Here is a 14,409-nt window from a genome sequence, read left to right on the forward strand (position 1 = left end):
TTAAACAACATCTCATTGAACGGCGGGGACTGTGGGCAAAATGCCAATTCTGAAATTTTGTAGATTGACTCGTTAAATGGTAGTCAAGTTTTTGCATTTCGGCAATTCACAGAAATATAAGTCATTGATGCCTTACTTGCTATAAATACCAAGAAATACACAGGGACTGACCAATTGGAGCCGGGTCTGCTCAAGTGTGCTGCGCCCTCATTGCTGGCTCAGTAACCCATATGTTAAATCTAACATTGTTATCAGGAGATATTTCAAAAGTAAGGAAAACAGCTTATGTGCTGCCACTCCACAAGGGCAGGGATAGTAGTGATCTTGATAATTATTGTCCCATTTCCAGGCTTCCATGTCCAGCTAAGATTCTTGAATCCTTGGTAAATAAACAACTTAGCTCTTTTTTATCTGAGCATGGCATTTTGAATATAGATCAATTTGGGTTAAGGCCAGGGCACAGCACTAGCACAGCAACCACATTAGTTGTTCATAATTTTGTGAATGCTTTACAGTAGATGCTAAAATGAATTGTGCTGCCTTGTTTGTGGACAAACAAAAGCATTTGATTCTTTGATCATGCTATTTTAATGAACAAGTTGTACTCGATTGGCCTGGGCTCTAACACCTTCTCTTGGTTTCACGATTATCTAAGTGACAGAACTCAGACCATCGTGATTGATGTGGTTAAGTCAGAATTTCTTGAAGTACGTAACGGTGTTCCGCAGGGGTTGATTCTAGAACCTGTTCTTTTCACTATTTATACAAATGCTATTGGTCAATCTGTTAAAAGTTGTACATTTCATCTATATGATACTATTATGTACGCAATTGCCCCAGCTGCTGACCTAGCTGTGACAAGGCTACAGTCCCATTTTGCAGCTATGCAGGAAACCTTTACTGATTTAAAACTTGTGCTTAATACAGGCAATACTAAATACATGTTGTTTTCAAGTTCTCATAAGATTGTCTCAGATGGATTACACCTTCACTCATCCGATGGTTCTATAATCGAAAGAGTCTCTGCATTACAAATACCTTGGTATTTGGATTGACAATGATTTGTTTAAAAAACATATGAATGAGCTTGTTAAGAAACTAAAGTGAGTTTTTTTACACAAACAGATCGTGTCTCTCTCTAGCCAGCAGGAAGCAGATTGTGCAGTCTACCTTGCTACCTGTTATTGATTTTGGTGAAACTATTTATCAAAGTGCAAGTGCAGATGCCATTTTTCATTTAAGCTTTAACTCAGACAATGCTGGGCCAAATGTGCACCGCCCTATGGGACTCCCGATCTCGGCCGGTTGTGATACAGCCCGGGATCGAACTCGGGTCTGTAGTGACGCCTCTACCACTGCGATGCAGTGCCTTAGACCACTGCGCCACTCAGGATCCCCTACTGAGGATCACTCAGGATCCCCTACTGAGGATCACTCAGGATCATAGCACCCTTTGTATTATCACAGGAGACAGTTTCATTACTCATCACTGTATTCTTTACCAAAAGGTTGGCTGGACCTCTTTGAAGTCACATAGATCACACCAGTACGCTCTTTTTGTTTACAAAGCCCTGCTCCACAAGCTTCCGACTTAACTAACTCACTATTTCAGAATTAAAATGACAATTTATCAAACCCGTTCACAGGGTTGTTAACTCTGGAGACTCCTTTGGTGTTTGGAATAATCTCCAAAAAACAGTACACATAGATCCCTTAGTGTCCCTGGGGAAGTTTAGAGAGATCCCTTAGTGTCCCTGGGGAAGTTTAGAGAGATCCCTTAGTGTCCCTGGGGAAGTTTAGAGAGATCCCTTAGTGTCCCTGGGGAAGTTTAGAGAGATCCCTTAGTGTCCCTGTGGAAGTTTAGAGAGAACCCTTAATGTCAAAGGGGAAGTTTAGAGAGTGGACAGAGGAATATTATAATGAAGAATGTGTTTGTTTTAGTTTATTGTGTTTTGTGTACAGTGCATTCGGAAAGTATTCAGACCCCTTGACCTTTTCCACATTTTGTTATGTTACAGCCTTATTCTAAAATGTATACAGCTATTTGTTCCCCCTCATCAACCTACACACAATACCCCATAATGACAAAGCAAAAACAGGTTAAGACATTTTTGCGAAAAACAAAAAACATTTACATAAGTATTCTGACCCTTTACTCAGTACTTTGTTGAAGCACCTTTGGCAGAGATTACAGCCTCGAGTTGTCTTGGGTATGACGCTACAAGCTTGGCACACCTATATTTGGGGAGTTTCTCTCATTCTTTTCTGCAGATCCTCTCAAGCTCTGTCAGGGTTGAAAGGGAGCGTCGCTGCAAAGCTGTTTTCAGGTCTCTCCAGAGATGTTCGATTGGGTTCAAGTCCGGGCTCTGGCTGGGCGACTCAAGGATATTCAGAGACGTGTCCCGAGCCACCCCTGCGTTGTCTTGACTGTGTGCTTAGGATCGTTGTCCTGTTGGAAGGTGAACCTTCGCCCCAGTCTGAGGTCTTGAGCACTGTGGAGCAGGTTTTCATCAAGGATCGCTCTGTACTTTGCTCCGTTCATCTTTGCCTCGATCCTGACTAGTCTCCCAATCCCTGCCGCTGAAAAACATAACCCCCCACAACATAATGCTACCACCACCAGGGATGGTGCCAGGTTTCTTTCAGATATGATGCTTGCCATTCAGGCAAAGAATTCAATCTTGTTTTCCTCAGACCAGAGAATCTTGTTTCTCATGGTCTGAGAGTCCTTTAGGTGTCTTTTGGCAAACTCCAAGTGGGCTGTCATGTGCCTTTTACTGAAGAGTGGCTTCCGTCTGGCCACTCTACCATAAAGGCCTGATGCTGCAGAGATGGTTGTCCTTCTGGAAGGGTCTCCCATCTCCACAGAGGAACTCTGGAGCGCTGTCAGAGTGACCATCAGGTTCTTGGTCACCTCCCTGACCAAGGCCCTTCTCCCCCGATTGCTCAGTTTGGCCGGGCGGACAGTTCTAGGAAGAGTCTTGGTGATTCCAAACTTCTTCCATTTAACAATGAGGGAGGATACTGTGTTCTTGGGGACCTTCAATGCTGCAGACATGGTACTATTCCCCAGATCTACGCCTCAACACAATCCTGTCTCAGAGCTCTACGAACAATTCATGGCTTGGTTTTTGCTCTGACATGCACTGTCAACTGTGGGACCCTATATAGACAGGTGTGTGCCTTTCCAAATCATGTCCAATCAATTGAATTTACCACAGGTGGACTCCAATCAAGTTGTAGAAACATCTCAAGGGGGCCTCCCGAGTGGCGTAGCCGTCTAAGGCACTGCATCGCAGTGCTAGAGGTGTCACTACAGATCCCGGGCTGTGTCGCACAATTGAGGCGGTGCACAATTGGTCCAGTGTAGTCCGGGTTAGGGGAGAGTTTGGCCGGCCGATGTCCTTGTCCCATCGCGCTGTGGCAACTCCTCTGGTGGGCCGGGTGCATGCATACTGACATGGTCACCAGTTGGACAGTGTTTCCTCCAACACATTGGTGCGGCTGGCTTCCGGGTTAAGCGAGCAGCGAGGCTTGGCAGGGTCGTGTTTCGGAGGACGCATGGCTCCCGACCTTCGCCTCTCCCGAGTCCGTACGGGAGTTGCAGCGATGGGACAAGACTGTAACTACCAATTGGGGAGAAAAAATAAATGATAGTAATAAAGGATGATCAATGGAAACAGGATGCACCTGAGCTCTAGTTCCAGTCTCATAACAAAGGGTCTGAATACTTATGTAAATAAGCTATTTCTGGTTTTTCTTTTTAATAGATTTGCAAAAATGTATAAAAAACTGTTTTTGCTTTGTCATTATGGGGTATTGTGTGTAGATTGATGAGGAACATGTTTTATTTGATCCATTTTAGAATAAGGCTGTAACGTAACAAAATGTGGAAAAAGTCAAGGGGTCTGAATACTTTCCGAATGCACTGTATATTTATGTTTATCTGTGCAATTTGTGTCATGCTGTATTTGACTTGTTTTATGTTGTATTAGATTTTGTTCTATGAAATTGTATATGCAGGGCTCCCTAAAATAAAGGTCAAATAAATAGAATACCCAACCCCCTTTTAGGACAGGTTTGATTCTCTCCTAACCAACCCTGTTTTATGATAATGGAGAGGAAGAGGAGGGTTCATCCTTTCCACATCCCCTGACCTCTACAGTAAACCCCTGAGGCTTCAGTAATGGGAAGGGGGAAGGGTGGTCATCCCTTCTATGAGCTTTCTCACATAGTGGTAGCCCATCTTCTTCACTGGACTGGCCTCATCTAATACCATCAGTATGGGAAGCTTCATGTAATGTGTGTATGTATACAAAAAATAATAGATTGAATATAAAGAATCGCTAAAAACACCTATAACTTAGAATGAGAGTCAAGGTACAGTATTTTAAGGCATGAGAAATGATATGGCCTATGTTCAGTAGTATCTAGAAGCAGGCAGCAGAGAGCACTAGCGCACTACAGGTCTCCAGGGAGAGAGAGAGACCCAGCTGCACCAAGAGCTGACACTCTGCCTGAATAGCTGACTGCACTATAATTTATCTACTTCTCATCTGAATTAGGGTACAACATTAGGGTACAAAATTAGATATGGAAGTTTTCCACCAGAAAACATTTTGTACTCAATGAGATGTCTATGTACAGTACAGCTGTGTAGCCCGGCTGGCAACTGCATCCCTGCAGATCCTAAGAGACAAGAGACAGACCCACTGTGATGTAAACAGTTACTGTCCTAGCTAGCAGAGAAAAGACTCATCCCATAGATCTTAAGAGACAGACCCACTGTGATGTAAACAGTTACTGTCCTAGCTAGCAGAGAAAAGACTCATCCCATAGATCTTAAGAGACAGACCCACTGTGATGTAAACAGTTACTGTCCTAGCTAGCAGAGAAAAGACTCATCCCATAGATCTTAAGAGACAGACCCACTGTGATGTAAACAGTTACTGTCCTAGCTAGCAGAGAAAAGACTCATCCCATAGATCTTATTAAGAGACAGACCCACTGTGATGTAAACAGTTACTGTCCTAGCTAGCAGAGAAAAGACTCATCCCATAGATCTTAAGAGACAGACCCACTGTGATGTAAACAGTTACTGTCCTAGCTAGCAGAGAAAAGACTCATCCCATAGATCTTAAGAGACAGACCCACTGTGATGTAAACAGTTACTGTCCTAGCTAGCAGAGAAAAGACTCATCCCACAGATCTTAAGAGACAGACCCACTGTGATGTAAACAGTTACTGTCCTAGCTAGCAGAGAAAAGACTCATCCCATAGATCTTAAGAGACAGACTCACTGTGATGTAAACAGTTACTGTCCTAGCTAGCAGAGAAAAGACTCATCCCATAGATCTTAAGAGACAGACTCACTGTGATGTAAACAGTTACTGTCCTAGCTAGCAGAGAAAAGACTCATCCCATAGATCTTATTAAGAGACAGACTCACTGTGATGTAAACAGTTACTGTCCTAGCTAGCAGAGAAAAGACTCATCCCATAGATCTTAAGAGACAGACCCATTGTGATGTAAACAGTTACTGTCCTAGCTAGCAGAGAAAAGACTCATCCCATAGATCTTAAGAGACAGACCCACTGTGATGTAAACAGTTACTGTCCTAGCTAGCAGAGAAAAGACTCATCCCACAGATCTTAAGAGACAGACCCACTGTGATGTAAACAGTTACTGTCCTAGCTAGCAGAGAAAAGACTCATCCCATAGATCTTATTAAGAGACAGACTCACTGTGATGTAAACAGTTACTGTCCTAGCTAGCAGAGAAAAGACTCATCCCACAGATCTTAAGAGACAGACTCACTGTGATGTAAACAGTTACTGTGCTAGTTACTGAAGCTTATCCCATAGACTCATCCCACAGATACAAACAGACCGCTGCTCTGTATAACAGTAATTGACCTAGCTACACTTTTAGAAAAAATGGTGCTATCTAGAACCTAAAAGGGTTCTTCGGCTGTCCCCATAGGAGAACCCTTTAATGAACTCATTTTGGTTCCAGGTAGAACCTTTTTGGGTTCCAGGTAGAACACTTTTGCGTTCTACATAGAACCCATAAGGGTTCTACCTGGAACCAAACATGGTTCTCCAATAGGGAAAGCTGAAGAACCCTTTTAGGTTCTAGATAGCACCATTTTCTAAGAGTACAGCAGACTCATCTCCTAGACACGTACAGCACACCCTGCCATCAGTGGAGGCTGCTGGGGCTCCCGAGTGGCGCAGCAGTCTAAGGCACTGCATCTCAGTGCTAGAGGCATCACTACAGACACCCTGGTTTGATTCCAGGCTGTATCACAACTGGCCGTGATTGGGAGTCCCATAGGGCGGTGCACAATTGGCCCAGCGTTGTCCGGGTTTGGCCGGGGTAGGCCGTCATTGTAAATAAGAATGTGTTCTTAACTGACTTGCCTAGTTAAATAAAGGCTAAATTAAAAAATAATAATGTACAGAACGGAGCAAATGGAATGGCATCAAACACCTGAAAACCATGTATTTGATGTATTTGATACCAATTCACTGATTCTGCCCCAGCTATTACCATGAACTTGTTCTCCCCAATTAAGGTGCCAACAACCTCCTGTGCCTGACATTGGCAGACCCTCTTTGCCTGGCTTAAGCAGCTGATGTCTGGTGTCAGCCAGTATAAGACCCTCTTCCTCTGACTTTGAGATATGTCTTTATAAAAGGTTCTTGAGTAATGAGGTCATGAACCATTAGGATTTGCTGTTGAAGGACTGGTACTGGTAGTGTGAGAAGAGGAGAGGAGATGTGAGAAGTGGGAGAGCTGTTTCCAATGCCTCATGAAGAAGTGACTCATAAATGAACTGCTCCAGAGTTCAGCCAGGCGACCTACATAAAAGGGATTAACCACAGAAATCAGCATCTTGTAATCAGTTTGCTGTAGCTGCTGCTGCTACTATAACTGAAAAAATAGGCTAACCAGATGGCTTTGTTAAAGGCATTGTCTACATCCCCAAATGGTACCCTATTTCCTATATAGTGCACTATTTAGAGAAAAGGGTGCCATTTAGGACACATCCATTGTGATTTAGAAAGGCAATTAAATCTCAGAAAGCATTCAGTGGATTCAGACAAGCTTCGCTGCTTAGCTTTCATCCCAAAATGAGATTTATTTCAGAGGTGAATGAATGTAAAAGCCATTCAATTAAAATGTCTAAATATGAAGACTCTTGTCCCAACTCAGACAGTCATGGCTTTAACCTTGGAGCCCCGGGCATAAATCATGGCTGAAAGTTTCTGTCCAGTTCCTAGAACTATACTGAACAAAAATATAAACGTACATGCAACAATTTCAAAGATTTTACTGAGTTACAGTTCATATAAGGAAATAAGTCAATTTAAATAAATTAATTAGGAGCTAATCTATGGATTTCACATGATTGGGCAGGGGTGCAGCCATGGGTGGGCCTTGGAGGGCATAGGCCCACCCACTGGAGAGCCAGGCCCAGCCAATCAGAATTCGTTTTTCCCCACAAAGGGGCTTTATGACAGACAAAAATACTCCTCAGCACCTTGGCAAAGGAGAAATGCTCACTAACAGGGATGTAAACAAATTTGTGGGAGATTTGTTTTTGTGTGTATCGAAGATTTCTGGGATTTTTTATTTCAGCTCATGAAACACACTTTACATGTTGTGTTTATATTTTTGTTCAGTGTATATAGATGAATTATCTCATCCCAGTGCAGAAGTTTTCAAAGTGTCAGAGATGGTGGGGGTCTATGTTGAGTCACTACTGAATTAAGCGAAGGAGCTGCAGAGAATAGAGAAGAGTCGACTAGTACTTTATTGATCCCAACTTGGTGAAGTGTTTTATTTAGTGACTCACTGCTTGGGCACCTTGTGAGTCACTACTGAACGAAACTGAAGAACTGATACCGTACATACATTTTTTAAATACAGTTATACAGTACAGTCATAGAACTGGTTGGTTGTCAGACAGACTCAGACAGTGATGTGGATGGTGGAACTACTTACTGTTCATTCAGTCCATGACTCAATAATACCACCTCAGATCAACTAAAGCTGCTCTCTGAGTGCTGCCAGCCTACTACCCTAAAACCACATGGAATAGGATTATCTCATCAAATATTAGAAGGTTGCAAGATTATTTTGCAGTTTATTTTGGTCTGTAAACAGCTGCCTGTCCATCCCCTTTCCTGTATTTCAGTAAAGAGGGGGGTTTGAGACAACAAAATGGGAATTGACCATGGGACGGAACCCAGAGACACAGTCAGGGTCAAAGATCAGATTGGAACACGTTATTCCCATAGAATTGGAATTACTTATTCTAATTGAATGACTATCCCATCATGAACCCAACACTGAACATCTGTCTACAGGAAGCTAAATATACCATCTGGGGATGAGGGAAAAACGCAATAAACTCTGCTGCCATGTAAGATTTCACCTTTTCTATCTTTCCACCAACATTTCCTCTCTCTTTTGACTCTGTTTTCTCTAGCTTGAGTCGTTCTCCTCATTCAACCTCTCTTAAACCTCAGTCACACTCCATCCTTCCCTTATTACTCTCAAACCTCTCTCATTCGCTAGCAGATTCACTGCAGGTCAAAAGTTTTAGAACACCTACTCATTCAAGGGTTTTCTTTATTTTTACTATTTTCTACATTGTATAATAATTGTGAAGACATCAACACTATGAATTAACACATATGGAATCATGTAGTAACCAAAAAAGTGTTAAACAAATCAAAATATATTTTATATTTGAGATTCTTCCAATAGCCATCCGTTGCCTTGATGACAGCTTTGCAAACTCTTGGCATTCTCTCAACCAGCTTCACCTGGAACGCATTTCCAACAGTCTTGAAGGAGTTCCCACATATGCTAAGCACTTGTTGGCTGCTTTTCCTTCACTCTGCAGTCCGACTCATCCAAAACCATCTCAATTTGGTTGAGGCTGGGGGATTGTGGAGGCCAGGTCATCTGATGCAACACTCCATCACCCTCCTTTGTTAAATAGCCCTTACACAGCCTGGAGGTGTGTTGGGTCATTGTCCTGTTGAAAAACAAATTATAGTTCCACTAAGCCCAAATCAGATGGGATGGCGTATCGCTTCAGAATGCTGTGGTAGCCATACTGGTTAAGTGCGCCATGATTTCTAAATGAAGCATAATCAGTGTCACCAGCAAAGCACCCCCACACCATCACACCTCCTCCCCCATGCTTCACGGGGGGAACCACACATGCAAAGTCAAATTTGGACTCCAGACCAAAGGACAAATTTCCACCTGTCTAATATCCATTGCTCGTGTTTATTGACCCAAGCAAGTCTCTTCTTCTTATTGGTGTCCTTTAGTAGTGGTTTCTTTGCAGCAATTCGACCATGAAGGCCTGATTCACACAGTCTCCTCTGAACAGTTGATGTTGAGATGTGTCTGTTACTTGAACTCTGTGAAGCATTTATTTGGGCTGCAATTTCTGAGGCTGGTAACTCTAATGAACTTATCCTCTGCAGCAGAGGTAACTCTGGGTCTTCCATTCCTGTGGCAGTCCTCATGAGAGCCACACTTGAAGAAACGTTCAAAGTTCTTGAAATGTTCCGTATTGACTGACCTTCATGTCTTAAAGTAATGACGTACTGTCATTTCCCTTTACTTATTTAAGCTGTTCTTGCCATAATATGGACTTGGTCTTTTACCAAATAGGGCTATCTTCTGTATACCACCCCTACCTTGTCACAATAAGGAAAGAAATTCCACAAATTAACAAGGCACACCTGTTAATTGAAAAGCATTTTTATTTTTTACCTTTATTTAACTAGGCAAGTCAGTTAAGAACAAATTCTTATTATCAATGATGGCCTAGGAACAGTGGGTTCTGCCTTGTTCAGGGGCAGAACAACAGATTTGTACCTTGTCAGCTCAGGGATTCGAACTTGCAACCTTTCGGTTACTAGTCCAACGCTCTAACCACTAGGCTACCCTGCCGCCCCGTTCCAGGTGACTTACCTCATGAAGCTGTTTTTGAGAATGACAAGAGTGTGCAAAGCTGTCATTAAGGCAAATGGGTGGCTATTTGAAGAATCTCAAATATCAAATATATTTTATTTGTTTAACACTTTTTTGGTTACTGTATGATTCCATATGTGCTACTTCATAGTTTTGATGTCTTCACTACTATTCTACAATGTAGAAAATAGTAAAAATAAAGAAAAACCCGGTAGTGACCGGTAGCGTACATGCTAGCAGATACCCATAGACTTCCAGTCATTGTGCTAACACTAGTTAACATTGGCTCGTGAAACTACCTCTAACTTCGTTCGTACTGGACACAGAGACATACAAGTGATATCCACAAGTTCATCTGACTCTGGGGAAGTAGATAAAGGGCTTACTTGCCAAAATCCCGAAGTATCCCTTTAACACTCTCCAGCCACCACTCTTTTCTGTAAGGAGGTTAAATACAAACACAAAGCTCACCGACAGGAGTGACCCAGAACAACACCTGGTCTGAACAGGCCGGCTGCCGAAGGACAAGCACAGAACAAGAATAGGGAAAATTTGTGAGACCGCCCAAGATACACATCTGGATCTCTTGCCACTATGCCATGCTGCCCATGCTCATATGCTCATCCTTCTCTAACCTTAATACCTTAAAACTTCAATCCCCAGCAAAACGGCGGCATTGAAATGACGATTGAAAAGATTCCTAGATCCCAGATTGTACCTTTAAGTAGATTGGATAGATGCACTGGATAGATGCACTGGATAGATGCACTGGATAGATGCACTGGATAGATGCACTGGATAGATGCACTGGATAGATGCACTGGATAGATGCACTGGATGATGCACTGGATAGATGCACTGGATAGATGCACTGGATAGATGCACTGGATAGATGCACTGGATAGATGCACTGGATAGATGCACTGGATAGATGCACTTAACACTCAGGGCAGATGTTGTTTCTTCATCCATTGATATACTCTTATGAGGACAAACTGAAGAAGGTCAGCCAGGCAGTAGTGTAGGAGCTCTCTCTCTGTGTGTGTGTGTGTGTGTGTGTGTGTGTGTGTGTGTGTGTGTGTGTGTGTGTGTGTGCGTGCGCCTTGTGTCCCTAGATGACTTGTGAGAAACTGTATTTTCCCTCTAACAATATGCTTCAATCAGGCACAAATGTATTATTGTCAAACAGCATGAGATGCATGTCTTCAGGACCTAATTGGATAAACATTTACCGTTTGAGAGAGGAATAAACTGTGAAAACTGAACAAACTGCGCCTACATCCAATTAAAAGACTTAAATGATTAGTAGTGTATCGTTTAAAAGAAGGGTATCGTGAACATAGAATGAGGCAGACTGAGACTCTGCATATCCAGACCGCAGCTGCGACCTGAAATACCACAGTATGCAAAGTAACCATTCAAACAATAAATTCCCTCACGACTGCAGTGACCTACATATAAAGTACATTAAACACATCCTTATGTACGTACACATTCATAAAGCCTTTATAACAGCTACATAAGACGTTATAACAGCCATCCCAACACAAGTCATAAGTGTCGTAAGCAAATCTGACATGCTGATTTGGAGCTGATTTGTTAAGCTTTAATATGTACAGAGCTTACACGCACGCGCAAACACACGCACACACACACGCTAGCATGTGGTAGGCAAGACCCCTGACAGAGAGAGAGAAGCAGAAGCCAATAACATGAAGGTGTCCTTGTAATACTGAATAGCCTTGACAGAGGGCAGTTACCTTGGCAACCCATTAGTTTGGATGTCACAGTCCAGCAGCAAATGGTCCTCTCTGTATTACTGAATAATCACTTTAGGACTATTTTTGCATTTGTTATACAGTTGAACACAGGTGCTGCAACAACTGTGACTATGTCCAGAACAATATGTCTCACTCATGCATAATAAATGATACATGAATGGTAGTGAATACAGAGAGTGAATACAGAGATAATGAGAAGACAGTGAATTCTCAATCACACTCAAATCGAAGCCACTGGCTCACCATGCAACAGAGGTGACAACCCCATGTTGAAGCAACATCTGTTTTGTTAAGTGTGTTCCCTGTTCTCTTAACCCAGAATAATTTAACTATTCAGAATGTTTCATTCAGACAATACATTTTGCACAGGATGACCCACATTTGTTAGGGGTCTAGTACAGACAGTACGCAACTGACAACTGGACGTGGGTTACAAGAGCATTCATTGCTGAAAACCTAGCAGCAAATATAACTAGCTTATAGAGGCATGATAGTTGTGCTATAGTAGTGTATAGCCTAGTTTTGGACAAGCATGTAGAGTGTAGTGGGAACAGTTTTTCTCCCCGATACAATTTTTGTTCCTGTGTAGTAAATCTGTAATTATTCTCTCGTAACAATATTGTGATATCACGTAGTTACATAGTGATCTATAGTAATTGCTTTGTAATTGTGTAGTAATGTTGTTTTTCTAGTTTCTCTCACCTGTCTGAGGATAAAGCTGGTGGAGGTGGTGCTGCCGTCACTCCTCTTCAGCCGACTGCGTCTGGAGTAAGTCCCTCTGTTCACCTGGTGGGCACAGCCAAATCACATAAGTCACTCTGTCACTCTCACTTTGCAGCACCACAACAAGGGCACCTTCAGGAACTCCCTATCTGACTCCAGCATCTGGGGCCTCAGGTGATCAGGTGACTGTCGTCAGGTGGCTGGGCAAAGCCGAAACATACTGTATGCATTTCCATCCAGTACACTCCTGGGTGTGACGGTGTAGACCTCTGGGTGTGACGGTGTAGACCTCTGGGTGTGACGGTGTAGACTCCTGGCTGAGACCTAAAGACTTTCACTGGCTCCCCAAACTAATGCCTCTAGGCTTTAGCTCAGCTAGAGACCTTTCATAAGAACTAAGGATGTCACATAATTGTAGAGGGAAAATACAACTGCATCACATTTGATTTCTGCCTAACTTAAAAACAATTGTGTCGTTGTTAGAACATTTACAGTTTATCACATGTTGACTTGACTATATGCTGTAAGATGTTGAACATGTAAGCTGTTGTATGTAACATATTGATATAAGGCTGTGAAACTAGGTCATGTGTTCAGTCAGTCTGCCCTTCATAATTGGATTCCAGCTATATGGATGAATTATTAAACACCCTATTTCAAACCACATAAATCAAATTCACACACCCTACCTGCAAAACTTCACACCGAACATCAATAACCATCACATACAGTAGGAAGGCTATGACTGTACCTAGCCGATTAAACTCAACTCCACGATTTAGGATGGAGTTGCTGGCAACTAGCGTGAGCGGACTGAAGCTCCGACGTCACATAAAATGAAGAAAAGGTGCTGAAATCAGTAGTTTTTTTTATAAAATCTTAATTTTATGTGACGTCGGCGCTCCAGTCCACTCACACTAGTCGCTGCTCAACTCCATTGTAAATCGTGGAGTTGAGTTTAGTCGGCTAGACCAGTGTTTCCTAACCTTGTTTGGTTACTGTACCACCAAGTACATTTTGCTCTGCCCAGAACACTCTTGAATTCCCCTTCATGCATTTTACAAGTAAGCCTATGGTCTCATGAGTCTTCTCAAGTACCCCTGTGGATAGGCCAAGTACCCCTGTGGATAGGCCAAGTACCCCTGTGGATAGGCCAAGTACCCCTGTGGATAGGCCAAGTACCCCTGGGGTACTTAGGAAACACTGGAAACAAATGTGAGAAAATAAATAAACTACTGTAGCCAATCAATAAGGTAATATTTAGCCAACATGAATCAAGAATAGAAGCTGACATTTTTCTTCTCCTGTAACCAACTTTCTGAAGGTAGCCCCATAGAGAATGTTTCCCCCATTTTGGTGCAGTGGAGAACACTTTGTTGTCCCACACTGACCTCCTAGGATAATCCTAAATACATAAATGTTACACACATCACCTCAGTTGGATTTTTTTTTTTTAATCCAGTGTTGTTTTTTTGACAGCAGTGGGAGAATCGAGTCAGGGACCAAGAAAAAGCGTATACAGTATCTCCTATAACGCGGTACTTTACCTTCTGTAGTCCGTCGCTAGCCCCGTGACGGGTGTAGATGTGCCGGGACATCTCGGCTAGTTCGTCGGTCCAGGGGGGAGGCTGTCTCTCTGTCCCGGTCCATGGCAACTGCTGTTGCGGTTGTTGAGTTGGTTCCTCCAGCTCTGCACTGTTGCTTACACACCGTCAACAGAGATGAGTAACGATACGATACAGTACTTTCTTGGTAAACAGTCCGTGTGAACGAACCAGTCTTTGCGCGTGTACAGTGCTACTGCACACTGCTGTTGTATGATACGCTACAGATGTGCACGCGCAACTGGCACGATCTTGGCTGCTGGTTCTGCTTCCCGCATCATCCATCGTGCGGTCCA

General features: G+C 42.8%; 1 protein-coding gene across 2 annotated transcripts in view; it reads right to left on the reverse strand.

The window, feature by feature from the left end:
* Positions 1 to 14,326, reverse strand: part of LOC115160934 (voltage-dependent L-type calcium channel subunit beta-4) — a 48,109-nt gene extending 33,783 nt beyond the window's left edge. Inside the window, exons 1-2 of one of the 2 annotated variants that reach the window (XM_029711494.1) lie at positions 14,057 to 14,326; positions 12,489 to 12,572 (exon numbers count right to left, since the gene is read on the reverse strand). In XM_029711494.1, coding sequence (XP_029567354.1) covers positions 12,489 to 12,572; positions 14,057 to 14,107 — 135 coding nt within the window. In that variant the 5' untranslated portion in view covers positions 14,108 to 14,326. The remainder of the gene's footprint in view (positions 1 to 12,488; positions 12,573 to 14,056) is intronic. The other variant, XM_029711495.1, reaches the window with a different exon arrangement.
* Positions 14,327 to 14,409: the final 83 nt, after the last annotated feature.

Source organism: Salmo trutta, chromosome 24 (genome assembly GCF_901001165.1).
Source record: "Salmo trutta chromosome 24, fSalTru1.1, whole genome shotgun sequence".
Taxonomy (NCBI): domain Eukaryota; kingdom Metazoa; phylum Chordata; class Actinopteri; order Salmoniformes; family Salmonidae; genus Salmo; species Salmo trutta.